Source organism: Aspergillus pseudodeflectus (assembly GCF_044049435.1).
Source record: "Aspergillus pseudodeflectus strain CBS 756.74 chromosome Unknown BJX68scaffold_66, whole genome shotgun sequence".
NCBI classification, from domain to species: Eukaryota; Fungi; Ascomycota; class Eurotiomycetes; order Eurotiales; family Aspergillaceae; genus Aspergillus; species Aspergillus pseudodeflectus.
Genome location: NW_027263842.1, coordinates 52,650 through 77,003, shown reverse-complemented (window position 1 = coordinate 77,003; position 24,354 = coordinate 52,650). Strand labels below are relative to the sequence as shown.

General features: G+C 53.9%; 12 protein-coding genes across 12 annotated transcripts; 7 read left to right on the top strand and 5 right to left on the bottom strand.

Moving 5' to 3' along the window:
* Positions 1 to 1,361: 1,361 nt before the first annotated feature.
* Positions 1,362 to 2,465, top strand: BJX68DRAFT_271695 (enoyl-CoA hydratase/isomerase family protein; the record flags this gene model as incomplete). Its single annotated transcript, XM_071047011.1, has 6 exons — positions 1,362 to 1,566; positions 1,655 to 1,785; positions 1,842 to 1,871; positions 1,923 to 2,039; positions 2,093 to 2,264; positions 2,335 to 2,465. 6 exons carry the CDS (start codon positions 1,362 to 1,364, stop codon positions 2,463 to 2,465), a joined length of 786 nt encoding a protein of 261 aa, XP_070893999.1.
* Positions 2,466 to 2,564: 99 nt separating this feature from the next.
* BJX68DRAFT_246725 (ribonuclease H-like protein) lies at positions 2,565 to 4,113 on the top strand. The gene has a single exon (XM_071041691.1). It carries the CDS (start codon positions 2,882 to 2,884, stop codon positions 3,380 to 3,382), a length of 501 nt encoding a protein of 166 aa, XP_070893998.1. The 5' UTR covers positions 2,565 to 2,881; the 3' UTR covers positions 3,383 to 4,113.
* A 145-nt stretch (positions 4,114 to 4,258) lies between these two features.
* Positions 4,259 to 5,094, top strand: BJX68DRAFT_246724 (AAA family ATPase). The gene is made up of 2 exons (XM_071041690.1): positions 4,259 to 4,498; positions 4,578 to 5,094. The coding sequence occupies exons 1-2, from the start codon at positions 4,390 to 4,392 to the stop codon at positions 5,066 to 5,068; spliced, it is 600 nt and encodes a 199-aa protein (XP_070893997.1). The 5' UTR covers positions 4,259 to 4,389; the 3' UTR covers positions 5,069 to 5,094.
* BJX68DRAFT_246722 (cytochrome P450) lies at positions 5,095 to 7,102 on the bottom strand. The gene is made up of 5 exons (XM_071041689.1): positions 6,960 to 7,102; positions 6,087 to 6,901; positions 5,986 to 6,037; positions 5,720 to 5,928; positions 5,095 to 5,654 (listed from the first exon to the last, which is right to left on the bottom strand). Exons 1-5 carry the CDS (start codon positions 7,053 to 7,055, stop codon positions 5,237 to 5,239), a joined length of 1,590 nt encoding a protein of 529 aa, XP_070893996.1. The 5' UTR covers positions 7,056 to 7,102; the 3' UTR covers positions 5,095 to 5,236.
* A 474-nt stretch (positions 7,103 to 7,576) lies between these two features.
* On the bottom strand, positions 7,577 to 9,477 carry BJX68DRAFT_279018 (uncharacterized protein). The gene is made up of 4 exons (XM_071048646.1): positions 9,327 to 9,477; positions 8,565 to 9,272; positions 8,439 to 8,512; positions 7,577 to 8,384 (listed from the first exon to the last, which is right to left on the bottom strand). Exons 1-4 carry the CDS (start codon positions 9,469 to 9,471, stop codon positions 7,584 to 7,586), a joined length of 1,728 nt encoding a protein of 575 aa, XP_070893995.1. The 5' UTR covers positions 9,472 to 9,477; the 3' UTR covers positions 7,577 to 7,583.
* A 2,214-nt stretch (positions 9,478 to 11,691) lies between these two features.
* Positions 11,692 to 13,551, top strand: BJX68DRAFT_271690 (cytochrome P450; the record flags this gene model as incomplete). Its single annotated transcript, XM_071047010.1, has 3 exons — positions 11,692 to 12,364; positions 12,462 to 13,175; positions 13,259 to 13,551. The coding sequence occupies 3 exons, from the start codon at positions 11,692 to 11,694 to the stop codon at positions 13,549 to 13,551; spliced, it is 1,680 nt and encodes a 559-aa protein (XP_070893994.1).
* A 69-nt stretch (positions 13,552 to 13,620) lies between these two features.
* Positions 13,621 to 15,588, bottom strand: BJX68DRAFT_258528 (uncharacterized protein; the record flags this gene model as incomplete). Its single annotated transcript, XM_071043539.1, has 5 exons — positions 13,621 to 13,801; positions 13,909 to 14,621; positions 14,710 to 14,887; positions 14,947 to 15,226; positions 15,273 to 15,588. The coding sequence occupies 5 exons, from the start codon at positions 15,586 to 15,588 to the stop codon at positions 13,621 to 13,623; spliced, it is 1,668 nt and encodes a 555-aa protein (XP_070893993.1).
* Positions 15,589 to 15,806: 218 nt separating this feature from the next.
* BJX68DRAFT_271688 (putative extracellular exo-polygalacturonase) lies at positions 15,807 to 17,067 on the bottom strand (the record flags this gene model as incomplete). Its single annotated transcript, XM_071047009.1, has 2 exons — positions 15,807 to 16,614; positions 16,679 to 17,067. The coding sequence occupies 2 exons, from the start codon at positions 17,065 to 17,067 to the stop codon at positions 15,807 to 15,809; spliced, it is 1,197 nt and encodes a 398-aa protein (XP_070893992.1).
* Positions 17,068 to 17,622: 555 nt separating this feature from the next.
* pmeA (putative pectin methylesterase) lies at positions 17,623 to 18,741 on the top strand (the record flags this gene model as incomplete). Its single annotated transcript, XM_071047008.1, has 3 exons — positions 17,623 to 18,065; positions 18,141 to 18,253; positions 18,314 to 18,741. The coding sequence occupies 3 exons, from the start codon at positions 17,623 to 17,625 to the stop codon at positions 18,739 to 18,741; spliced, it is 984 nt and encodes a 327-aa protein (XP_070893991.1).
* A 583-nt stretch (positions 18,742 to 19,324) lies between these two features.
* On the bottom strand, positions 19,325 to 20,895 carry BJX68DRAFT_271686 (cytochrome P450; the record flags this gene model as incomplete). The annotated part of the gene is made up of 6 exons (XM_071047007.1): positions 19,325 to 19,640; positions 19,743 to 20,129; positions 20,181 to 20,419; positions 20,476 to 20,508; positions 20,559 to 20,617; positions 20,679 to 20,895. The coding sequence occupies 6 exons, from the start codon at positions 20,893 to 20,895 to the stop codon at positions 19,325 to 19,327; spliced, it is 1,251 nt and encodes a 416-aa protein (XP_070893990.1).
* An 898-nt stretch (positions 20,896 to 21,793) lies between these two features.
* On the top strand, positions 21,794 to 22,857 carry BJX68DRAFT_246721 (Glyoxalase/Bleomycin resistance protein/Dihydroxybiphenyl dioxygenase). The gene has a single exon (XM_071041688.1). It carries the CDS (start codon positions 21,991 to 21,993, stop codon positions 22,378 to 22,380), a length of 390 nt encoding a protein of 129 aa, XP_070893989.1. The 5' UTR covers positions 21,794 to 21,990; the 3' UTR covers positions 22,381 to 22,857.
* A 1,025-nt stretch (positions 22,858 to 23,882) lies between these two features.
* On the top strand, positions 23,883 to 24,314 carry BJX68DRAFT_271684 (uncharacterized protein; the record flags this gene model as incomplete). The annotated part of the gene is made up of 1 exon (XM_071047006.1): positions 23,883 to 24,314. One exon carries the CDS (start codon positions 23,883 to 23,885, stop codon positions 24,312 to 24,314), a length of 432 nt encoding a protein of 143 aa, XP_070893988.1.
* Between the last annotated feature and the right edge of the window lie 40 nt (positions 24,315 to 24,354).

Here is a 24,354-nt window from a genome sequence, read left to right as displayed (position 1 = left end):
GTCTGGTACATCACAACTGCCGGTGTTTGTCCTCTTATACCTCGTAGCCACACACGGGCCAAGTCAGGGCTGTCGATCGATCTGTAGATCTACCCGGTGGGCAGGGCTACTACGCACTGCCCAGCAGGCTCTCCACCGTGCCTGCTTCTGCTTTCAGGCAAATGCCGCGCACACCCCCCTGCCAGCGGCCAAGCAGAAAAACAAAGAATCCAACTCTGCTAATTGGTATTTCGACTGTTGTGGGTATGACAGCTGTTCTCGTGGGGGGGTTGCAGTCAGCGAGTGCAGGCATCCGGAAACGTCGGCCAGCGAGTGCAATTGCAGTCCTGGGTCCTTTTTCCCTGTCACGCGGCGATGAGGGTGACAAGGCCTTGGAATCGAGCTCCACTTTCGGTGTGATGGCAATGAATGCGTGCTTGCGGCTGCATACTGCAGAGAGGTAGGGTGGTACCCAGGAAGCGTCAGCGAGGTGACCACGTTCTCATCTGGTCATTGAGGGGCTTGGCTGAGACCGTTGGTGTGTCAGCCTGGCTGAATTGCTATTCTGGCCGTTCCAGGACATGGTATCTGAGGTAATCTTCACGCCTATCAAGCGTGTGCCAGGTACAATTCTTTCGTTCGAAACACAGCTTATTCCAGCGTCCTCTCGACTGGAAGGAGGCACCCAGATTTGGCGACGTCTCCGCACGTTCCTTCCAGAGCGATCACCAGAATCACACGGATGATCGACGGGCTAGATATGTGGCCCAGCACACTAGCCGATCACTTGCCCTCTTCAGGGCAGGCCCGTCGCCCCCGGGCCGGCTGGAATGTCTTGGCTAGTGGACTGGGACGGCGCAACCTTTCACCTTTCTGGGTCGAGAACCGTACATGTGTCGCAGCCATCACATCTCGCATGCACATAAGCACGCCTAGCAGGGCTACTGTGGGTCGGGTCAAGAACCCGGATGCAATGGGAAACGGCCAGCTGTACCACGGTATGTTGTCATTCGCAATGCCATTGTCATGCCGTCCGCAAGTTTGATCCATGGTCGATCATGCGGGATGCTCGGACTGAGGTAGATAACTGGTCGAGGGAGGTGGGTATCGGTGAGGGATCCTGACTCGAGACGGTTGGCGCCGCTCGAGCAAACATTCGATCCCTGACTGACAGCGAGGTTAGGCACCTACTCACAACCTCAGCCTCAAATAGGTCGGACAGCACCGCGCCACGCCAGTCCGCCTTGTTTCTCTCTTTTTGGGATCCATTCCAGCGGCGGTGCCTTGCGACTGAATCCCCGTTGTCTTTCCAGACTGGTATAATCAGCACCCTGACCCCTGCGGTTGTCATCCGGTGGAGCTCCGCAGTCCCAAGGCTTGCCATGGCTCAAAAGGAAGAATGTGCAAAGCTCGTTCTCGTCGAAACACACCCGTCAGGGATCCGTGTGTGCATTCTAAGCCGGCCGACGAAACGCAATGCCTTATCCCAGGCCCTCATCGATGAATTGCTCCTCCAGCTACGACGCGCAGAGAGCGATGAAGAAATATCGTGCATAATCATTACTGGATCGGGCGGAATGTTCTCAGGTAGGGATTCAACACATCCATCCGCGTACATTGGCATTGGAAGGCTTGCAATGCGGTTGCTCACCAGGATGTGTCTCTGTTCGTACAGCCGGCGCCGATATCAAGGAGATCTCGCAACTCGATGCCGAAGGCGCGCACCAGAGACGATATCTGGAGGATCTGTGCAACGGTATGCGGAGTGTCCGGAAGCCGGTGATTGCAGCCGTTGAGGGGAAAGCTGTGAGTCGGATAAACTCCAATCTAGCGAACCAGCCACGAGCTGATTGATGAGATAGCTGGGAGGTGGATTCGAGCTGGCATTGATGGTACACCGAGGCTCTTTGCACATGTTCTTGGAGATTGCTAAACGCGTCTAGGCCGACTTCATTGTCGCAACAACAGATACATCGTTCGGCCTGCCAGAGGTCACGATCGGCCTTATACCAGGTGCCGGAGGGACGCAAAGGTTGACAACTGCGATTGGAAAGTATAGAGTGAGCTTGGAGGATCCTTCCACCGGAGATCTGCCCTGTTAATACGTGCCCAGGCAATGCAGATGGTTCTCCTCAACGAACCCCTCTCCGGACCAGAAGCCCTAAAAGTAGGGTTAGTGGCGACACTCACCGAGCCGGGCCACGCCCTGGAAGCTGCGCTTGATCTCGCTAAGCGTTTGGCGTCCCAAAGCCGTTCCGCTGTCATATTGGCAAAGGGGGCTATCTGTAGAGGCAAGTGGCACCTGACCCTCCATTATGGTGACGGCCTCGAATGATTCCAATCTAACATGTGCAGCCGATGACTTGGGTCAGGATGAGCAGTACGAGCGGTCACTGTACTATACGGCGTTTGGGACGAGGGATAAGCGAGAAGGCGTGGCGGCGTTTCTGGAGAAGCGACCCCCGGTTTGGAAGCATCTGGAGTGACTTGAACCGACTCCGCCCCATTCCCGCCATCCGAGGTTATTAAAATCTTAACCCATTTAACCTTCAGTGGAGAAAGCTTTTACCTCCAAGATCGCAGAAAGAATTCCAAGCCCCACTGCCATTGCTCCCTGATTCTATTATTACATTGCAGCACTACATACATATACCCCTGTCTATCCGTTTACGCTTGAATCTTTGCAGACCAAAAAATTCGCCCATGCAAGATTCAACGGGAAACTAATTTGCGCAAACTTACGGTGAAAAACTCTTCAATTCTCACGTGTGCCAGCAAACGGAGTTCTCTCTAGTTAACACTTTCTGCCCCTTCTTCTCCACCACAACACTCCGCTCAACTCGATTCCGCAAATCTCCCCTGACTGCTCACCCCACTGCAGACCATCGACTGACAACCGACAATGGTCTACGTGATCAACCTCTACGCCGACGTCGGCTGCCGTGGCAACGGCCAACCCGGCGCAATCGGGGCGGCGGCGGTCCTCTTCAAGAAACGCAAAGGCCGCTGGCGCCCCAAACACAGCGTCGCGCTACCCCGCAGTCCCCGCCGCCAACGAACCAGCGCGCGGAATTTGACCGTGGTCATCCTCGCGCTGTCCAAAGCGCTGGAGCAGTACGATAAAATGCTGACGTATCCCCGGGTCGATGTGACCATTCATGTGGACTCCAAGTATGCGATCGGGTGCATGACCGAGTGGATTCACAAATGGCGGAGGAACGGGTGGACGAACCAGAGGGGGGTGCCCGTCGCGAAAAGGGATCTCATTATGAAGGCGTCCGCGCTGGATAAGGAGTTGAAGCTACTTGGTTCGGTCGACTACCAATGGATTCCCAGGGGTGAGAACTGGAGGGCTGATCAGCTCTGCAACGAGAATATGAACCGGCAGCCCATATCTATATGACTAGCGGCTGAGTGACTATACCCCAGTGTAGCCTAGACTGTGCCAGGTGGTCGTGATAGGGGAGTACTGCCCGTTTCGACCATTGCGCCGCCACAGCGAAGCCAACACATCAATCAGACACCGGCTACCCAGATGGGGTGGAGAGCACCAGAACAAGCTTGCGTTTTGTCGAGATGTGTGCATCCGGATGAAATTGGATGAAATGCCCGAATTCGCTTTCGGCCTACACTGTAATGCCTCGTGAGAGAAACTGGCCGAGCGGACTGCCGGCTGATATGGAAAGACTATCATTCGAGTGGTGCGTACCGCGATCCCACCCAAGTTGCTGTCCTCTTTCTAAAGCGCGATTTCGCTAACCTTTGAACCGCAGAGAGGAAACCATCGGGAACGGCAACGGTCTCAACATGCTGATACCTCTTGGATCCACGAGTTCGTCTCGAGAAGGGTTGTGTTTTATGGGTAGGTGCGTAAAGGGTCAGGTGTTTTGTTCTATAGAGTAGAATAGAAGCGGCGGTGTATCGGCGAATGTGATCTTTGGGAGCCAGATGGTTGCCTGCCCTGGGCTTGATCTTGTCCATGTTTTGAAGCAGATGTCGTCATCCTGGCTGTTGTTCTTGTAAATATATAACTGGCGAGAGAGACGAGAATCTGCTGTTGAAATCCTCCCTCAATTCAAAGACACGAGAAGATGCAGGATCTCAACCAAGATAACCAACCTGGCCATGTTCGTTGGAAAGCAGAATCAATACTGCCGCAGAACCACTGTGAACCCCGCACTGGTGGAGTAGAATCACATGTGTCTGCCTCAGGCACCAACACTGTCCTGCATGAGTCACCCCTCGTGGTCTGGCTCGCATCCCCCACCAACCAACCAACCACCTCGCCCTTCCAACACCCGTGCGTCCATGCGCCTCAAATGCCAGGCACCCAAATACCCTAAATAGAACTGTTTTCTCTGATATAGTGGGTACATTACACATCGCGCCGAAGCAGAGACTTGGAAAGAAATGCCCGGGTCGTCGCGAACCTATGACACCCCCGCGGTGCTCAGCCCGCTCCTCCGCCGGACGGAGGCCGATCCGCGGCCGGTTGTAGTCATGACCTGTGGGATTGCCGGTACGTAAGCGACAAGATTATCAACGCATTATAACTGCGAGTTGGAATGTTTCAGAGAGTGTGCAACTAATGCGACCAGGCTCCGGCAAATCCTCGCTCTCCAAATGGATAACAACACACCACCCATCGTTCAAACGCCTCTCCATCGACAGCTACATCTACACGCACCACGGGCTGTACAACATCGACTACCCAAAGACAAAATACAACGAGTACCAAGAGGAAGCCGAAGCCGCGCTGCGCGCCGAGCTCCCGCGCCTGATCCAGCAGGGAACGCACGACGCGATCCTCGACTTCTCCTTTGCGTTCCAGGCCACGCGCGAGGAGTGGAAGGAGCTTATTGAAGAGGCGGGTGGGCGGTGGGTCCTGGCGTATTTGGAGGTCGAGGACGATGAGTTGAGGCGGAGGGTGAGGGAGAGGAATGCGCTCGCGGTCAAGGATGGGGATTCAGCGTTTGTGGTTACGGAGCAGGTACTTGAGAGCTTTCTGTTGGGCTTTGAGAGGCCTGATGGCGAGGACGAGGTGATTCTTAGGCTGGGGGAGGAGTTTAAGCCGGGGGGTCCGGGGTGAGGTGCGGTGCGGTGCAGTGAGGGGAGGGTTGGAGGCAGGTATGAGCAATGATATACATGTATGATAATGTGATATCCCAAGCAATCTCCGTTCTACATGGCCTTGTTGTAGATTGAGACTCGAGGACTGGTCTCACTAGAATACTCGTCCGCCCTGGAGGCTCGTGGTCTACTTTGCACGCTCAGTGCGTCTCACCCTCATCATCGTCCCACCCCTCGGCTTGGCCGAAAACGCATTCTCCTGAAAGGCCAAATCCCCCAGGTGAAGATCCATATCCGTAAAGGATGCCCGCGGCGTTGTCCTCGGCTCGATGCTCGCGCACTCAAAGTCAAAGTCCCGTACAGTCAACAGCAGCACAACCCTCAGCTCATCCATGGCTAGATCACGACCCACACAGGCTCGCGGGCCTCGCTCGAATGGACGCCAGGATCCGGCGGGTACGACGTTCGGATCGAGGAATCGCGCGGGGTCGAACTTGCCGGGCGAGGGGAAGACCTTGGGATCGTAGTGGATCGTGTGCTGGCATGGGATGATCATCTGGTTAAGTGTGGGATATGCTTTGCCCTCGTATACCAGCGATTCGGTTCTGAGGTAAGCAGGTTAGAAAGGCTAGACCACTTTCACAGGTCGGGATATGCGTGATAGACCTACCCCGGAAGCGCCGTTCGCGGGCTGAACCCGATTGGAAAGAGGCGGAGGGTTTCCTTGATGACTGCCGTGGTGTAATGCAGCTCATTGAGCTTGTAGGGGTTCTCTTTCAGGAGTCGCCGTGAGCTTTTCATATCGCCAAAGACCTGACTGTGTTCCTCTCGTAGCTGGTGTACAACGTCTGGGTGCGCTGCAAGCATGAGGAAAATGGCCTGTCGGAGTTAGTAAACGTCATCAAGTACGAGAGGGAAAACTAATGGTAGCCATACACATAGGGTATCCGAAGTGGTCCCATAGGCGCCCAGTATCAGACCCTTGAGACTAGATGGGTCAGCGTCATGCCATTGCACCGACTTTAGGTGCCACTTACTTGTCAACAAGTAGCCTCATGGAAGCTGGATCCAGTGGTCCAGCATTCCAATAACCTCCTCGCCCCTCAATCAAGGTTCGGTCCAGGATGCTCAGACCAGCAGTATCCTTCCCTACGCCCCGAGTTACCTCCTCCCTCGCCCTCACAAGCCCCTCAAAGAACATATCCAGCCGCCTCACAGCCCTAGTCTTTTTCCACCAGGTCCGGCACTTGGTAACCGGATTCGTCGACGTCGTAAGCGTAATCATCGTCGCATACGCAACAATATCCCCGATATCCTCGAACAACTGCACCTTCGCGTCCTCGGCAATATCCCCGCCAAGAATCGTCACGGTGCTAATACTAAGCAGCAACTTGGCGGCAGCGGTCTCCATCGAAAAGACACCACCCCCATCTGCGCACTGCTCTAGAAACGGCGTGAACAGCTCGACCGTCTGGTCCGCAACAACACCCGCCATAGCCTTGATACTCGACGCGCGAAACGCCGGCGCGAGGAGACGATGCGTGCCCTTCCACTTGTCGCCATTCGTCGCGCCCATGGCGTTCTCCCCGACGAGGCCGGCAAGGTAACTAATCCCCATCTCGTGGAGCGGGTAATCCTGCACTTTCGTCACGAGGTCTGCGGCGTCGGGTGAGACGAGGATCATTTGCGGCGGCCCGAAGGGCCACAGATCCATGTAGAAAATGCCCTTGAGGTTGTATTTCTGTGCGATTGTCGTGTAGTAGATTGAGAGTGCGGTGTTGGCGGGGAATTGCTGCATTGTTTCGTTGAAGAGGGCGAGGTGGCCCCAGAGGAGGCTGTGCGGGGGTTTCGGCTGGGGAATGGGTTAGCATTTGGTATGGGTTTGCGTGAATACAGTGGGCGATTCCTACGAGGTCTTTGTAGAGGCGGCGATGTCGAATGAGCCGGAACGCGAAAACCGTCACCGCGGCCACCAGGAGCAGCAGAATCGCGTGGAGGAGAGCCATTGCACTCCGTGGTGCGTCCTTGGCCGTTGTCGGAGAAGATGTTTTCTCCCGGTTGTGTCTGCATTCCGGGATATTCTGACCCTTTTATTTCTTCAGCTCGTGTGGACCTCGCCTAGGAGCAGGCCTATCATAACATCCACCGCACGTCTTCCCGCTAGTGGGAACGTTCAGCAGTGGAGCCAACCTTGGAAGGGTCTAGGCTTTTAATGGGAGGAGCTCTATTGGCCGGAATTTAGCCTGCGCTCGTATTCCAGCTCCAATGGCGTACCGCCTCTCATTGCTGGGACTATGTATACGGATAAGATGCTGCTACAATTGTAGAGTACTGCTTAATAGACGGCGTAAAGTACTTGTGTAGTTATCAAATGTTGATCAAGACATTGTACAAACTATCCTTAGTGCTGGACCAAATATATACACACCGCATCCCCAACGCCCTCCCGGTACTCCCACGGTGAGTTGACTGAACACAGTGCTAATGAGGTCAACAGGAACATACTGTACATCATACCGTACATCATGCCGATATCAAATCCCTGGTGGTTTCGCCTCCATATCCTCCGCGGCACAAGCCTTCTTCGCTCTCTTCTTCTCAGCCATGATCTTTCGTTCCTCAGCCGCCCAAGCCTGTAGCTTGGATGGACTTCTTAGACACCACAGCACAACCTCGCGCGCCGCAAATGTATCCTCAAGACAATCATGCCCATCATTTCCTGTTTGGATATCCCGATCGAGAAACTGCTTGACAAGTATCTTCAGCGCCCAATGCCTTTGGCAGTCCTCGCCCACAGCAAGCCGCGTCATGATAGCCGAGTCAACGATCCGTGTGTGCACCATGCCGAGAACACCAAGGTCGTTGTTCAGACTGTGTCCAATGAGCACAGTTCGCGTATCAATAACTCGCCATAGAAGGTCTCGCGCAGCACGCCACCCGTCTACCACCTTGCCCTCTCGTTTCTTCGCCCTGAGGACAGACGCGTTGACTCCGCTGAATTTCGTCCGCCACGATATGACCTGGCCCTGCGGTGACACGTAAGTGTCGAGAAGCACCTCGCCGCTTAGAAAATCGACCGCGCTCATGCGAACGACCTCGCTGCTCTCACGGTGATTCGCCCCGAGAACACCGACCATCTCGCAGTCTAGCACGACGGCCTCGCGAGCACTGGGGTTGTATCCCGGGGCCGGTGCCATCTCGCTTACTTTCGCATCCGGAGCGGCAAAGTCGTGCGTGGGGGAAACGATACACCCACCCGATGGCCCAAGCTTCGAGCAATTGACGCACCGCGCTGCCTTGGGGACCCCTGTGCCTCGGCCGCGGATGATTCCTCGCTGCGGCGGCTCGTCAGTTTCTGCACTCACAAGGGGATTATGCCCAGTACTCACCTCGAACGGCTTTTTCGCCGGGTGGAAGCAGCATAGCGACTCCGTTGCGTCGCTGGTGAGCTTCCGCTCTGCGGCTGAGGATATGTCATTAGTATGTCGGGTCAACTGGGCGAGGGAACTACTTACCTCCACAGTTATTACACTTGCGCGTCATGTCGATATGTGTGGCCGATGGCCTCTCTGTCCAATAGTGCTCTGTCGCCAGGCAGTCGATTGAGTGAGATTGCGCCTGGAGAGCACCCAGCACCGCGCCGCGCTCGCTTACTGGGATCGATGACCATGGTGCAGGGATTTCGGGGTTGACTTTGGTAATCTGGGGAATGGCATCCTCCCCTTGAGGCGCTGCTGATAGCCGCGCAACTGTGGCATAGTCGTCTGTGTCGACCGGGTCAGTATGGAACGGTGAGACCGAAAGGCCCTCCTTATAATCATATCCACTGCCCGCTGCCGGAAATGAGTTTGCCAGGGCAGTCCAGATATCAGGATTTCCGCGCACAAACGACGTGTATGGTTCGTTTAAGAGCAGGTTTTGCAGGGACCTTAGCGCCTCTTTGGTATCGTCGTCTGTCCCCTCATATTCTTCTACCGGTTCGAGTGGATCCGCTTTTACTCCTGTGAGGCTCCCGTCGTTAAGCGTCAAGATTGGTCCTCTGGTCGTGCCGGATGATGTCCCCCGTGATCCGCCCGAGACCTTTGCATGTTTCGGAGAGTCCTTTTTATGCTTGCGCAAGGCCGCCTTGTTTTTGAACCGCTTGTCGCAGAGGGTACACAGGTGCACTTGCGTCGTCGTTGGGATGTTGGACCTGTTCGCGCTTGGTACCGACGCGGATGGCGCTACATACAGACTGATTAGTCTCGATACTCACGAGTTGGATGGAAGAAACCGACCAGGCTTTCCCTGCTGATGCATCTTTGAGCTCCGGCAATGCATACGTAGCGCGTTCGCGTCGATGAATCGTCTCTGGCAGGTATGGCAGTAGAACCTCCCTGACTTGGCGGGATCCGCTTTGGTTGCTTGTTGTCCTTTCGACATGTTACTTTCAAAACGCATCGATAATGATACACGAGCTAGTCAAGTTTGTCCCGGGTAGAGAGGAATGTCCCTTATATCCTCGACATAACACTCATTCTGCCTCATCCAAGCGAGGCAGATACTTCCATCAGATATTACGACATTGTAAAACAGCCCCGTCGAGCATGGAAACCCCCGAGCCAATCGTTCCACAAGTAGTGCAGGTGGGCTGTGGCGCAAGGTGGGGTTGCGATTGGACGAGGGTTCTTCAATCGCTGCGGCACGGCGCGTACCCGGTGGCAGCGCTGTTGGGTGCGGTCAGCCTCGCTGTGGCGCATTATCAGCTGCTGCGGTACAGTTTGTTCTTACATCACCAGCTGGTAATTTGTTGGGTGTGTACCTGTTGCCTGATGGCTAGTTAGCCCTGATGCATGCATTCTTGGTTGTGTTGGGCTAGCCGCCCAACTTATGATCCTCGTTGTTGGCTGGTTTAATTTCTCTAGAGCCGCGCTGTCATCTGGACAAGTGGGAACTATTTCAACAATATATTTCCCGAACTTGGATTTAGTTGTATAGCAAATAGACCCGCGGCGCAGACAACGAAATGTAAATCTCTGGCATGGATCAAGCTGTCCATATGCCGGCCTAGCCCAATGCCCTTCATGTCGGCGGAGGGCAAATCGGGCGCCAGCAAGTACGGCAAGGGCTGGACATATGCGCGGTCACATATTCCGCCGGCAGGTGCATATGTGGCGTCTTACTGGAGCTAGTCTGGGCTCTGGATAGTCGTTCAAGGTTCATATCCTGTCACCCTCGTTTGGGATCTGGTCCTGCTGCAGTCTGTCGATGGTGTCATAGCGTAGGCTGGGCTGGTTGTATCTGTCGCACATCCGCACATGGAGCATCCTGATCTGCCTGGATTCCCATTTTCTTGTATTAGAAAAGCCCATTTAGGTGCGCCTATCCCATGGCGCAAGTGTATATCACGCTCCGTCACTTTGTCTCATCTTCACCTTTCCATCGCTCCTACCTGTTTCCGGGCCTGGAGCTCTGGGGAAAGCACACCCGTGCGCCAGAAAAGCAAAAACGTGCCGATGGTGGCTTTTTGGTGGGACAAGCGCCGTACTTTTACCATGTGCGTCAGCGAGGGGCAGCGTTGCTTTTTTTTTTTCGTTGATCAAACTGCAGGCGCTCGGAGACTACCCCGTACGGTGCAGAGGCAGATTACCCTTCGCCCAACCCCGTTGGGCTCGATCGTGTTATCTTCACCAAGTATCCAGCCCGCTAGCTTTTGGTTTCCTTACTGGCAGCTCATTCAGGAACTGGCTTGGTGTCTTTTAGTGCACTTGCAAGTTGGATATGCTACCAAGCTCGACTCTCGCGGTCGGGAAGTCGAAATAGCGCCCGGATCAGGGGGTTCGAGGAAGGTTTGTGGTGGCTTCCCTACTCCGCGCATGGGCTATAAATTGGGTAAAGCTCGCGTATCATATCCCGCGATCGGTCTTATATCATTCCTGCTCGGCTCCGCTGGAGCATTCTGGGGGTGGATCCGTTTGTCGCGATATGACCGCGGGATGTGGATCAAGCACAAGCTAGAGCCCACGGATTGTGCCATAGGTGGGGTTCCAAAGTGCATAACCTTATCACCGGTGGCATCTCAATAGATACTCCGAGGCGATCCCCTATTCTAGGCAAGGCTTGTCTCGCGCATGTCGCAATCCTGACGCAAGGGCGGCGATCACCAAGCAACTGCCAAGTTGAACCCTCCGCAAAGAAGCCGACTGCCCGCGATCCACAACCGGGGGTCAGCAAGGGTATGGCAGATACAAAGCGCCTGGTGTAACACGACCTGGCTTATACTGGCAAGATGGCACTCCCATTGATGCAGAGACGGGTGTGATGGGCGCAGCGGCCTGCATGGGGACGGCTTTCGGCGCCGGACTGGGGGCTTTAAATGTACTGCTTTTCCTTGTCCCGGAGTTTGGAGATACTCCTTCTCCTTGCACTTTGCTTCAGCGACAGGGTAGGTTTGACATCACGATACGAGGGTGTCTAATGAGACGCTGAAGATTGGTGTGCTTTCAAGCAGCCTGCATTGCCACTGCGGCCAGAGTACTCGGTGGATGCGGTCGCTTCTCCTATTGTCCTCGAGATGTCTTGGGTGAGGGGAAGGAAATCGTATTTATAGCAGTTTCCTCGAGGTGAAAGAAACTGTCTCCAACCCGCATTCAAGCTTGCAAGATGGCCATTCATCACCTTCTCACCCCGTCCTCCCTCCGACCCCTGGCCGGCGTCCTCGGCTGCGCCATCTACATCCTCTACTACCACCGCGGCGAGCATCACCTCTACCCACAACGCAACGTCCCAGCAATCATATCCCTCTACTTTCTCTTCGCCCTCTCCCTGAAACACCTCGATGCCTCGCTCACCACCGCCACCGCCCTCTCCCAAGCCGCCCTCCTAACAACAATCTACCTCGCGGCCATATTCACATCTCTAACCCTCTACCGCCTCTTCCTGAACCCCCTCAACAAATTCCCCGGCCTCCCCCTCGCCCGCCTAACCGGCTTCGCACACACAATCCATATAAGCAAGAACATGGACCGCCACATGATCCTGTACAACGCGCACAAGAAGTGGGGCCGTTTCGTCCGGTACGGACCGAACGACATCTCCGTCTCGGATCCCGATGTTGTGCGCCTGGCGCTGAGCTCAGGCGCTGTGTGCAACAAGGCGCCGTGGTATGCGTTTGAATATCCGGGTTGCTCGCTGATTTCCGTGCGGGACCCCGAGGCCCATGCCCGCCGACGCAGGATCTGGAGTCCAGCATTCAGTGACAAGGCGCTGAGGGGGTACGAGGTGCGAGTTGAGAAATATAACAAGACGTTGCTGAGGCAGATTGAGGGGCTTGATGGTAGGAATCCTTCCCCCCTTTTCCCCTTGAGTTCTTCATCTATCAATACGTCTCTGGCCCCGTCCAGCTCACGAATGCTTCGTTGTTTAATGTCCAGGCAAACCAACCAACATAGCACGATGGTTCGAATCCTGGTCCTTTGACATCATGGGTGATCTGGCCTTTGGCCAATCCTTCAACATGCTCGAGTCCCCTGAGGGCCACTGGGCCATCACCCTGCTTAAAGAAGCCCAGGCCGGGGGTGGCCTCAGCATCCCGACCTGGGCCGCGCGCCTCCTCTTCGCCTTCCCGCCCATCGCCCGCGAGTACTTTCGCTTCCTGCACTTTTGCGCGGACCAGATCGAGAACAGATTGAAGATTCAGGGAAAGCAGGCCAATTCGGATATTACTCATTACCTTATTGAGAATTATCTGACTTCGACGGCTGTGGCTGGGAAGACCGAAAGGGAGAAAAAAGTCGAGTTGACGCGCCTCCATTTCGATAGCAAGCTGATTGTCGTTGCGGGGAGCGATACGACGGCGTCGACGATGACGTTTCTGTTCTATCATATCGCGCGCGAGCCGGGCTTACTCGATAGACTACGAGCGGAGATTCGGGGCCTCGCGGAGGCGGACGGCGGGGCGATTGAGCACCGCAGGCTGCAACAGGGCGCGACGCTGCTGAATGCCTGTATCTGGGAATCCCTGCGGTTGCATCCGGCCGTGCCCAGTGGGCTTCCGCGGAAGACGCCGCCGGAGGGGGTGTATGTCGGGGAGACCTATGTCCCCGGGGATACGGTGATGATGCTAAATTTCTATGCGATGGCCCATGGTAAGCTGGAACCTCGGGAGCACCCACAATCCGATCCCAAAACACACAAATGACCTATTGGTAACAAACTAACGCACGAGCAGATGAAGCCAACTTTGTCGCAGCCGACGACTTCATCCCAGAGCGCTTCACGACGCGGCCGGATCTGATCAAACACAGGGATGCGTTGATCCCCTTCTCGACTGGTCCTGCGGGATGTATCGGGAAGAACCTCGCGCTGATGGAGATGCGGCTGATGACTGCCCATCTGGTCTCGATCTACGATATCGCCTTTGCACCGGGGGAGGATGGGACGGAACTGCTAAAGTCGCAGGACCATTTTACTGTTGCGTTGAATCCACTGCATTTGGTTTTTACGAGGCGGGAGGCGTTGTAAACACAGTGTAGTGGTTAGACGGATTCGGTCTGCTAATGGAATGAGTGCGATAACCTTCCCTCTCCAATATCATAGTTTCGCGCGATCATCCGTCGGGACCTCCGGTAGGTGCCGCCGCATAATCTTCCCACTCCCCGTTCGCGGTATCTTGTCGATAAAGTACACACCACCTGTGAGCCACTTGTGCGGGGCAAAGTGTCCCTTGATCATGTCGAAGAGATCCGTCTCGGTCACTGTAGCACCCTCCTTTCTTACCACGAATGCTCGGGGATACTCACCCCCGTTGCTGCTCAGAATCATACATATTAGCCATGCTTTACATCCAGAATGCATCCTACAGAGTAGACAGAGACTCACATCCTCGCCCCCACAACAGCTGCATCCGCAACGGCCCCATGCGTAAGCAGGAACTGCTCAAGCTCCGCCGGCGCAACCTGCAACCCCTTGACCTTGATAAGCTCCTTCAACCGATCAACAATATACATCCTTCCATCCGCGTCCGCATACCCGATATCCCCCGTCCGCAACCAGCGATAGCCATCGGCGTAGACAATCGTCTCGTTCGTCGCGACAGGTTTCTTATAATACCCCTTCATAACATTCGGACCGGACACCCAGATCTCGCCGACGGGGATACCGGGCGGAGCAACGCCGGTAAAGTCCCGATCGGGCACGGGCTCGATACGCGCGGCACAGTTCGGGTTCAGGTAGCCGATCGACCGCCCGTCGTCTTCTTCGTCTGGGGAAAATCCGCTGATGGAACAGGTTGTTTCCGTCATGCCCCACCCTTGCTTTACGGCCGTTTCGGGGCGGAGGTACATCTTCTGTATGATCTTCCCGAGATCGGCGCTGAGGGGCGCGGAACCGCTGGTTACTTGTTCGACGGAACGGAGATTGTAGTTGTCGGCGTTTGATTGCTTCGCAAGGGTCGCCATTATCGCGGGGACTGAGGCCATGAATGTAATTCGGTAGATGTCCATGTACAGCAGGTACTTTTGCACGTCGAACGCGCGCATTATGAAGACTTTTGCGCCGAGGCGGGCCGCGTTGAGGCAGTAGTATGTTTGGCCCTATCTCCATGTGAGTATGGTTTGAATGTAATGGACGAGCCGTAGGTCAAGACGGGGCATAGATGAAGTGACGTGACCGTGGACTTACATATGCGTGATACATCGGCAACGGGGCCAGCCATCTCTCGCCAGCGGTATCAAGCCTCTCCTTCCGGGCCCGACTTTTGGGGTCGTCGGTTCGGAGAGTCCGCTTGTAGAGCAGCTGCGTCGAGTTGGCGACGGCGTTGTAGTGCGAGATTTCGACGCCCTTGGGGAGGCCGGTTGTTCTGAGACAGACGTTAGGCACTGGACGATTCAATACTTGCCCTCGGGATGCGATGCGTACCCGCTGGAATAATTGATTATGGCAGTCGTGGCCTGCGCTTCCTGGAGGGTTTCAATCTTCTTCCATGTCCAGGATTTCGCTTCGGAAGCAGGCCGCCAAATATCCGTCCATGGCTGAATGGGCTGTCGTGTGCCCTTTTGAACGTTCTCTGGGTCACAGAAGAGATACACCTGTTCTCTGCGGAGACCGACCCTCGACGCGGCATCGAGTGCAACAGCCACCTGATCGGGACCCGCTAGGAGAAGCTTCGCGTCCGAGTCGCGGAGTTGATATTCCAATTCTATATCAATCAGCTCGGGAATCCCAGGAGTTGTTCAATCACGAACCAGTAACAGAAGCCGCCGGCGACGCCGCTGTAAAAACAAGCCTCCCGGCTAGAACAGCCCATAGGAGCACCGGGAAGAACAAGCTGTTATTCGAGTACAGGAGAACCTTATCGTTCGGTTGCAGGCCCAGTGCCTGTAGACCGCTCGCGATCTGCTTCACATATCCCTCCGCCTGCGCAAGACTAAAGTTCTTTGCGGGTTTGGCGGCATCAAAGTACTGGGGAGTTTCTCGGGATGTAGGGGTTCCTGAGGTGAAGACAAAGGAGGCGACATCTGTTATGGGGATATCAATTTGGTGGGGGGACTTGATGATCATTTTGAAGAGGTTGTTTTGGCAGTGTAGAATGGCAATGTGAGAGATTATGTTTGTGGGTATAGCTCGGTTGTCGGGAGTTGGTCGGTTATCTCCAAAGATCTTCCCCGCATAGACAGATATTGACCCCAACCACAGCTACCGATTAGCCTACTTCGCCTTCGACCCCACGATACGCTGATCCTGGCACAAACCCTAACTCTACAGTCAAACAGAGAAAATCACCCCGAAGCTCCCTCAGTACAGTCCACCCCCAACCCCCCAGGCGTATTCGCACAAAGCACGACTCCCTCGCCAGAAGGCGCAGTAACCTGATAATCCACAACAGAAACATCACACTCCCCATCCGCCCCGCAATTCAAATTCCCCGTCACAGGGTCATACTTGTCACTCGTGGTCCCACTGAACCCCTGGAAGGTAATCCCCTCGAGAACCGCATTCCCCGGATTCTCCTCACAGTACTCATCATCCTCCCCGTAGCAACTCTCAACCTGGATCGCATAGTCGCAGTCCTGAACCACGACATCCTTCCAGGTAACATTGCTGACCGTACTGAATCCGTGGCCGTTGCCGCTCGGATACGTTTTTATGCCTGCAGCTTTTGTCGACCGGATCATTGTCGCGCCTTCGACCCAGACGTTCCTCACGCTGTCGTCGTTGTTTTTGCCGAGCGAGCCGACGGAGAGGCCGTGGGATCCGGTGCAGGTTATATCCCTTACAGTCAGGTAATTGCAGCCGGGCTTGAAGGCGACGCAGTCGTCGTTGTTTGAGACTGTGGTATCGGTGATGGTGACATACGTGCTCTCGCCGATGTCGAAGCCGTCGGTGTTTTTAGGGCGGTTGGCGGATTTGGAGGTTGCGTCGAGTCGGAGGTTCGAGAAGACCGCGTTGGTTGTTCCGCCCTTGACGGAGATGAAGACGTTGGGCGGGTTCTTCTGGCGCAGGTTCGAGACTTCAATGTCGCTTCCGCCGACGATGTACAGGAGTGTGGGGCGACGGTAACTCGAGTCTTCAGCGAAGCGGTCGTACCTGCTTCTTGTTAGTATTACGTATCCAAGATCCACGGAGAATAGCCTTGGGAAAAGTGACGTACGCATTCTGCCCATTCCCATCAATCACCCCGTTCCCAGTAATCGACCGAATCTTCAACCCATCGACATCCTTGACATTAATCATAGCCGTCTTTCCATTCCAATAGTCGGTGTTACTCGCGAATTTAAGAAGACCCTCGATTTGGATGTCACATCCCGAACAGTCGCTTAGATCGAGGACGCTGTTCAGGTAGTACGTTTTTCCCTCGGGGAAGACAATTGTTCCGCCGTTGCCGCATGATGAGACTGCGTCGAGGATTGCGGGAACGTCGTCGGTGGCTGAGGTGCCGGACGCAGCGGGGGTGCAGACTGCGCGGGCGTATTCGGTGTGAGACGGGTTTGCCAATGTGGCCCCGAGGAGGGAGAGCAAGGCCGCTGTCCTGTATGCCATGTTTGCCATGAATATTGCGACGATACTGAGACGACTTTCGTTTCAGGGCTTTTATAAGGCTCCCCCACCGGAACAAACACAAGCTTTTGCACATGCATCTGACGATTTGGATTTAGCCCTAAGCTGGACTTTAGGCTAAAGAAGAACGAAGAGTGTGGAGTTGGAGGCAGAGTCTCCCCGCAAAAACCTCCAATCCGGGGTAATATTTCAGGGGCACTTAGATCTGATTTGTGGAAGTTTTCTTTGGACGTCCGTCAGTTTCTGCAGCGGATTTTAGGGCTACGCATCTTCCGTAGCACATAGATTAAAAAGTCGCACCGATATTGTTTCTGTGTCTCGCTCCCCATTCTCCCTGATTAGCATAAATGGGATTGTTTCATCCACCCCCGTTTTTCAAAATGCCAACTGGCCCGGTCCTCGCAGGCCGGCGGAGAAATTGCATCCGCGACTTGTGCAGGAAACCACTATCCATTGCATGACATGGATATATAACTCCACGTTGCATACCTCGCCGATCACTGCTGCTGTCACCCAGACTTGGATACAAAGGCCAAAATGCTGCTGCACCGCTACCTCTCCACCTTCCTCCTCGCTGTCCCAGCCCTCGCGGCACCACACCCCCACAGCAAGCGCGCATCTCGAACCTCCGCTCCGGAAGGCTGCCTCAGCGTCTCCAAAGATGGATCTGGCACATACAGCACAATCGCCGCTGCTCTCTCCGCACTCGGCTCCTCCTCATCCGATGCCTGCATTTTCATTGCGGCAGGCACCTACCAAGAGCAACTGACAATCGACTACGGCGGCTCTCTCACAATCTACGGCGAGACAACGGATACAGGGAGCTACAAGCAGAATACCGTGACGATCACACATACCATCTCGTCTCCCGAGTCCGGCTCGCTCGTCTCGAGTGCCACGGTCAATGCACAGATGGATGATTTCGCAATGTATAATGTGGATGTTGTCAATGGGTATGGGAAGGGGGCGCAGGCTGTTGCGTATGTTTTCCATTTCTCGCCTACCTTTTGGGGAGGTTTGCGTGCAGTATAAGACCGAGGTTGATTGTTTGATAGGCTCGCTGCCAGCGGTGAGCGCCAGGGCTACTATGGCTGCCGGTTCCTCGGGTACCAGGATACGCTGTATGCACGGGCTGGGATCCAGTACTACTCGAATTGCTACATTGAAGGTACATACCCGACCCATCAGCAGGCTTCTCCAGCACAGTCGATGCTAACCCCAGCAACAGGAGCAGTAGACTACATCTTTGGCGCCGCAAGCGCCTGGTTCGGCGAATGCACAATCGTCTCGAATGGAGCAGGCTACATCACCGCCATGTCTCGCGAAGTGGCCTCTGACCCATCCTGGTACTGCTTCGACCACTGCGACATCTCCGGGAAATCCGGTCTCGACCTCACGGGCGATGTATACCTCGGGCGGCCGTGGCGGGTGTTAGCGAGGGTGATTTATCAGAATTCGGAGTTGAGTGATATTATCCATCCAGCTGGGTGGACGACTATGGCCGAGGGGGCGACGCCGCTTTATTATGAGGTGAATAATACGGGGGAGGGGGCGGATACGAGTGATAGGTTGTATGAGAGTGAGATTGCGGGGGCGGTTGATAAGACGACGGTGCTGGGGAGTGGGTGGGCGGGGTGGATTGATCGGTCGTATTAGTGGCTTAGGATCTAGTGAGGGGAAATTGAAGAGCTGAATGCGGAGCGCTTGGATAGGATAAAGATATTTTAAAGTGCCGGTATTCCTACTGAGCTGGAAGGGTCGTATTGGTGGGTGTATGGGTGAGGAATAGGTTACTTGTGTAGTCAGGTTGTACAGGGAAAAGGCTGAAGCCCTAGAGGGCGAACATGTCTGGTCCCCCATGCCGTTGGTATTGAAACTGCTACTAGAGCGGGATGAGGCTTTTGATACGTGCTCAGGACAGTCAACATAGCTGGTCAACGATCTACTTGTCGATGGCCTCTCCACCTTCCTCTAATCCCCTCGCAGTAGGCCAACTCTAGCAGCCCAGGTTTCGGCCACGTAACCAGCCGGCGTCAATTTGCCATTGGCAACTAAGTATCTAGTTTTCTAGCACTAAACTGAACCTTCACATTGACGAGCTTCATGAACCAAAAATTCCGCGTTTGGAGAGGTTTCTCGGGATCGAGGAAGCGAATCTCAAGGTGGCGGAGGATGTGCGGGATCAGTTTACAGATTTGACATAGAGCAATCTAAGATTCAAAACAACGGAAAATAGCCATTAGCAAGCGGATTTCTCGCGGGAAGGGGACCAAGGTGCGAAGATAGATGGGGACCGGGGTAGCACTGCGGGGACGACACGGGGAAGATGGAAGGCGACCCCCGGGTGGAGACGAAGGGCCTCGTTGACACACGCTTTGAGGTAGGGGAGCGTTGATGTTGAATCTTTGTAGGAAATTGGTTTTGAGGTAGCAAAGATACCGGCCTTGTAGGCGGCGTCGATCTCGGCTAATAGGGTCTTGTACGCCGTAGGATTGTGGAGGATGTAGTAGAGGATACTTGTGAGAGCGATGGAAGTTGTGTCAGTGCCTGTGAATCTATAGTAGCGATACACGAGAAATCAATCGTCAGTGGTGGTCGTGCTTTACTTTGCTGATTGACTCGGGTAGTAAGTCGGAGTAAGTCAAAGAGCTACTTACAGCGCAACCTGAGACTCAACATGGACATGCCTGTCTGTGAACTCCGCCTTCCCGCCACGCTCGGCGGTGATCTCCAGCATCCTGCGCAACATATCCGGTTTATCGTTGGAGCTGTTGTCCAGCTCGTGGGAACGTCTGCCGATAGCCTCTTCCGATGCAACGGCAATATTCTTCGTCGCAGTGATTGCGCCGCGAAGTGACGAGGAGAAGGTTATCTTGTACATCAGATAGAGAATGGTCAGGTAGGAGGGCAATGTACCGCCGACTGCGAAGATGGGAAGGAGGGATTCAATGGACTTGCCGAAATCTCCCACGTCCTTGCGTTGCTCCACCATGCCGAAGCTTTTGCCGTAAAAGAGCTCGCCGAGGACGTCGTCAAAAGCGTACCTAGACGCCATTAGTATCTCGATTGGTCATGTACACAGTGTAGGGAGTGACAGCATGTTTAGCAGCTTCCCCAAGTCAACAGGAGCACTCTGGTCCGCAATATCGTAAAGACGCTTGGTCAAGGTCTCCATGCAGGAGTCAATGTATGGCTCCGAGTTGAGAATGCTACTCATCGAATAGAGGTTGTTGACAATGCGTCGCTGCTCAGTATGCAGCTTCTCGTCTCGTGCAGCAAAGTGGCCAGGGTATCCAATGTCGTTGGGGGCGGCCCAGGCATCGTAGTAGTCGCTCTGGTGCCATTGTTAATTAGCTGAAGATCAAGCGGTGCCTGGCGTGGTTTTCATACCTGTGTAAACCTCGATATGTGGCCATAGATTGTCTGCAAGCCGTGAGTGCCACGGTACGGAGGTCGTCCCTTTCCCAACTTACTTTCAAAGCCGCGGGGTCTGAACAAATCACTTCATTTGGGGCAATTCTAACCAGGGAACCTGAAAGAGTCAGCTATATCGCATTTCAGCCATTGACCGAGCTCTAACAGAGGCCTCCCACCGTACTTGCAATGCAACGCTCTCTGGGTCTGCTCCAGGTGACCCGTTGCAGCCTGACGTACAATCCAAAGCCGACTGACCGATGCTAGCAACGGCCCTGGGATTGACCTGAGGGGATGGAAGAAACGGCAGTAAATGATCCAACCGAGCTCGTAGAAGACCAGCACCGCAAGCCCCAGGAGTGGAAGGTGGCAGCCATACCAAGTGCTGCAAGACATGGCAGCTTAGTTTGAAAAGGGGGATGAAAATAAGATGGGAGGGGGGAAGAGGGGAGCAGAGGGGAGCAGAGGGGAAAAGGGCAAGCGTTTGCTCCTTCCTTTATCAGGTTCGTTGCCAACAACTTAGGGTGACACAGCTTACTAACTGGGCAGCTTTATAACAAAACATAAGACAAAACAGTATGTCTTCGTACTAACTAACTGCTGCACAAAGACTACGACCTATATATGCTGGCATTTCAGAATGCGCGCGAAAGAACCAGAGCCGAGTGGGCGCGGCTATTTACCACGGCGTATGAGCGGTTCCACTTGACTGCTGTGCGACAACTGGCTGGATCTATTTTGGGTGTTCTTGAGATTACCTGGATGGGCTAGGTGAGGCTACTGTAGGGAAAACAGGACTATACTCCCGAGGGGGTGTTTTAGGCAGGGACGGCGGTGGGGAGTAATGGACAGCCAAGTGGCGTGAATTAATTTTGAAACTTAAAGCGTGAGATTAACCAGTAGGATGGCTGGTACTAGGGAATAGAATTTAAAGAGAGACTAGATTCAATGGGTCATTGGTGCGCTGCGGCCAGTTCGCCAATTTTCATTCAACTATCAAGGCTCTCCTTGATTGTATGTGTGGGGGATGCTTGCCAGTTCATTCTGAAATCCTCGTTGATTAAAAAGTGTTTAAAGGAAGTTATATATTTTAATAAATACCTAATTTAATATTAAACCACCAAAAGTTCGCGCGATAATATTAATTGTATATGGTTGAATTGCTTCATTTTCGGTATCGTGGTTGGTGGTGAAATCAGGGGGCAGGTAGTACCGGGCGTCAGGTGATCACCCACTGTATTTCCAGAAGATCTGCTGAGAGGCTCGTGCCCAGCCTCCGTTCTCGACCCCGCTCCCGCTCACTTCTCACCAGATTCTGGCATTCGTTCCAATAATCCTCCGCTCCTATTTTCGTCCAAATCCTTTATATATATTTCACTCCCTCTAGCACCCAATTTAATCAGTTTCTCGACTATAGTAAGGATACGCTACATGGTCAACTGCTCACTGGTCTCACTGGTTTCGCACAAAATTGACCTGTAACCAGACTTCATGTCCATGGATTTCCAATCAGTCATCCCGATCCTCCGCATCTTTGATATCACCAAGGCGGACGAGTTCTACCTCGGCTATCTCGGCTTTAAGGTCGATTGGGATCATCGGTTCGATGACAACGCCCCGATATATCGGCAGATTTCTAGGGGAAACCTGATCCTTCACCTGAGTGAACATCACGGGGATGGAAGCCCTGGTGTGCAGGTCCGGATAATGATGAGGGGAATCGGAGAGTATCATCGCGAGCTAAATGCCAAAGATTATCGATACATGAGGCCAGGTATTGAAGAGGGTCCGGCGGCGGGATCGCAGGAGATGGCCGTTATCGACCCGTTTGGAAACCAGATCAGGTTCTGCCAGGTCGACGATGAGAAAACGGGAACCTAGACATGAACATGGGGCAGAGCAGTGGCGATGGAGGCTCTCTCGGGTGGGGATCGTCCACCATTAGGGAAGGGCAATTACCTAAAATATGGTAGTTGGCAAGTGGAACAAATTATTAAAGTGAAGGACAGCGGGCAGCGAAAGGAGCGGCAGCAAAACCTGTGAGTAACAACACGTGGGGAGAAGCGTGCAAGATCAGAATAAGGATGCGAGTGTCGTTATATTCTTAGCAGTGGGCTAAGGACATGATTGCTCTACGTTTTGAGGCAAAAACCACCTCCTACTGATTATATGGAAAGTATCTCAAAACACTTCATATCCTATCGTTTCCAATCCCTATTGAAAAATATACAAGATGCACCTTACGTGCCTCAGGCTTCAAGCATCCAACAGGCGGCCATGAGCGTCGCGTTGTTCATGATATTGTACTAGCGAGCGATGTGGACGGATAGGAATGTTATATGCATTGAGGGAGGTATATTCACTGACCTATTAACGGCTGAAGTATGTCGGTGGTCTACGCCCTATTTCTAGAAGGAGGGCATGACTTCCATTCACCAATTCAATCCCCAGGATGTTTCATTGGATTCTAGGTGTAACCTGCTCTTCTGTATGAGACCACGACTCCATACATGCGGGGACTCTATCTACACTTCCTTTGAAACTCAGCTCATCGTCTGCTTGTACAAAGCTACCCTCTCTCCGTCCATCTTTCCTTCCTTCGAGACTCATCATGAACAGACCACCTCAATGGAGAGATTAGAGTACCTCGCGTACTTCTGGCCCTAATCGAGTTTCATCTCGTCAGACAGATTCAAGGATATCATTCATCAAACTCAATCCAATTCCAGCCATGCTCTTCATCATGCTCCACAAGAGAATAGTAGCTAGGATTGAAGGGATAGGAAATCGATGGCCATCATGGGATAGATAAAACTATGCCAAATCTAAGATAGGTCTCAGGGTTTGCTTATCGCGGAGGAACTTGGGGGAAGACTGGTTGAATTCTCGATCTATCAACCGTGGACCACGACCAACCTTTCCCTGGCTCATACCGTATTATACCAAGTTTCTTATTAATGCTCAATACAAGCCACGCCGCTCGGTTTAATTGCAGGAGCCCTGTCTATAATGCCCCGCAGTCTATAAGCCCCCCTGCTGGCCACATTATACGGAGTAGAAAGACCACCCGCTGATCGGCAGACCACAAGGTTGATTCTAGAACGAGGCGGCCAGAGATCATATCACATCATAACTAGCTTGGACTGAATCATGTACCCGGTCGTGGGAGAGCCTTTGTCATCCCCGACATTGTCGCCTCCATCTGAGCTCATCGTTTTATCATCGCGTGTATGACATCACCTGACCCTCAAGGTATATAACCACCCAGAGCATCAACCCAGCAGTATTCCATCAAACAAACTGCTACTATCATCATAATTACTATTTGAATTACAGCAACTTGAAACAAGTTTCTCCCTACCAGTCCAAAATCAGCCATCAAAATGTCCTCCCCTCACCAAGGCGGCTCCCTCTACGACATGGCCGAAAAGGGCACCAAAATACCCAACGACGCCGGCCTCATGAACACGATCCCCTCCGTGCCCCGCCCTGACCAACTCGCCGAGAACCCCGACTACGACTACCGCGGACTCGGCGAACCCTCGACGGCCTTTGCGGCCGACAACCCAACGGACATGCCCCGGAGCACGCGCGATCTGGGATTCACCGGCGAAGTCATGACGGGCACGGGCAATACGTTCCCGGCGGAGGGCGAGAATGCGGGCAATGAGATTGGGGCGAATGATCCGGGGGCCAAGGGGCAGCTGAGGACGCTGAAGCATGAGACTAAGAATCGGAGCGCGTTTGATCGGTTTGCGGGGGAGGATGAGGATGCGCCTGTGGGTGAGCATGAGGTGAGGAATCGGTTTGATTGAGTTATAGGCCTTGTTTTTGGGTATCCGTTTGGAAGGAAAT

Bases quoted from the DNA above. Each gene is read 5' to 3' on its own strand.
- BJX68DRAFT_246725 (XM_071041691.1), top strand. From the start codon at position 2,882: ATGGTCTACGTGATCAACCTCTACGCCGACGTCGGCTGCCGTGGCAAC.
- BJX68DRAFT_246722 (XM_071041689.1), bottom strand. From the start codon at position 7,055: ATGGCTCTCCTCCACGCGATTCTGCTGCTCCTGGTGGCCGCGGTGACG. The intron at 6,038-6,086 runs GTAAGTGGCACC...TGACCCATCTAG, and splicing joins ATGAGGCTACTTGTTGACAA to TCTCAAGGGTCTGATACTGG. The intron at 5,655-5,719 runs GTAGGTCTATCA...TGCTTACCTCAG, and splicing joins CCGCGAACGGCGCTTCCGGG to AACCGAATCGCTGGTATACG.
- BJX68DRAFT_279018 (XM_071048646.1), bottom strand. From the start codon at position 9,471: ATGTCGAAAGGACAACAAGCAACCAAAGCGGATCCCGCCAAGTCAGGG. The intron at 9,273-9,326 runs GTCGGTTTCTTC...GTCTGTATGTAG, and splicing joins GCATCAGCAGGGAAAGCCTG to CGCCATCCGCGTCGGTACCA. The intron at 8,385-8,438 runs GTGAGTACTGGG...GAGCCGCCGCAG, and splicing joins CGGCGAAAAAGCCGTTCGAG to CGAGGAATCATCCGCGGCCG.
- BJX68DRAFT_246721 (XM_071041688.1), top strand. From the start codon at position 21,991: ATGTCCATGGATTTCCAATCAGTCATCCCGATCCTCCGCATCTTTGAT.
- BJX68DRAFT_246724 (XM_071041690.1), top strand. From the start codon at position 4,390: ATGCCCGGGTCGTCGCGAACCTATGACACCCCCGCGGTGCTCAGCCCG. The intron at 4,499-4,577 runs GTACGTAAGCGA...TAATGCGACCAG, and splicing joins CATGACCTGTGGGATTGCCG to GCTCCGGCAAATCCTCGCTC.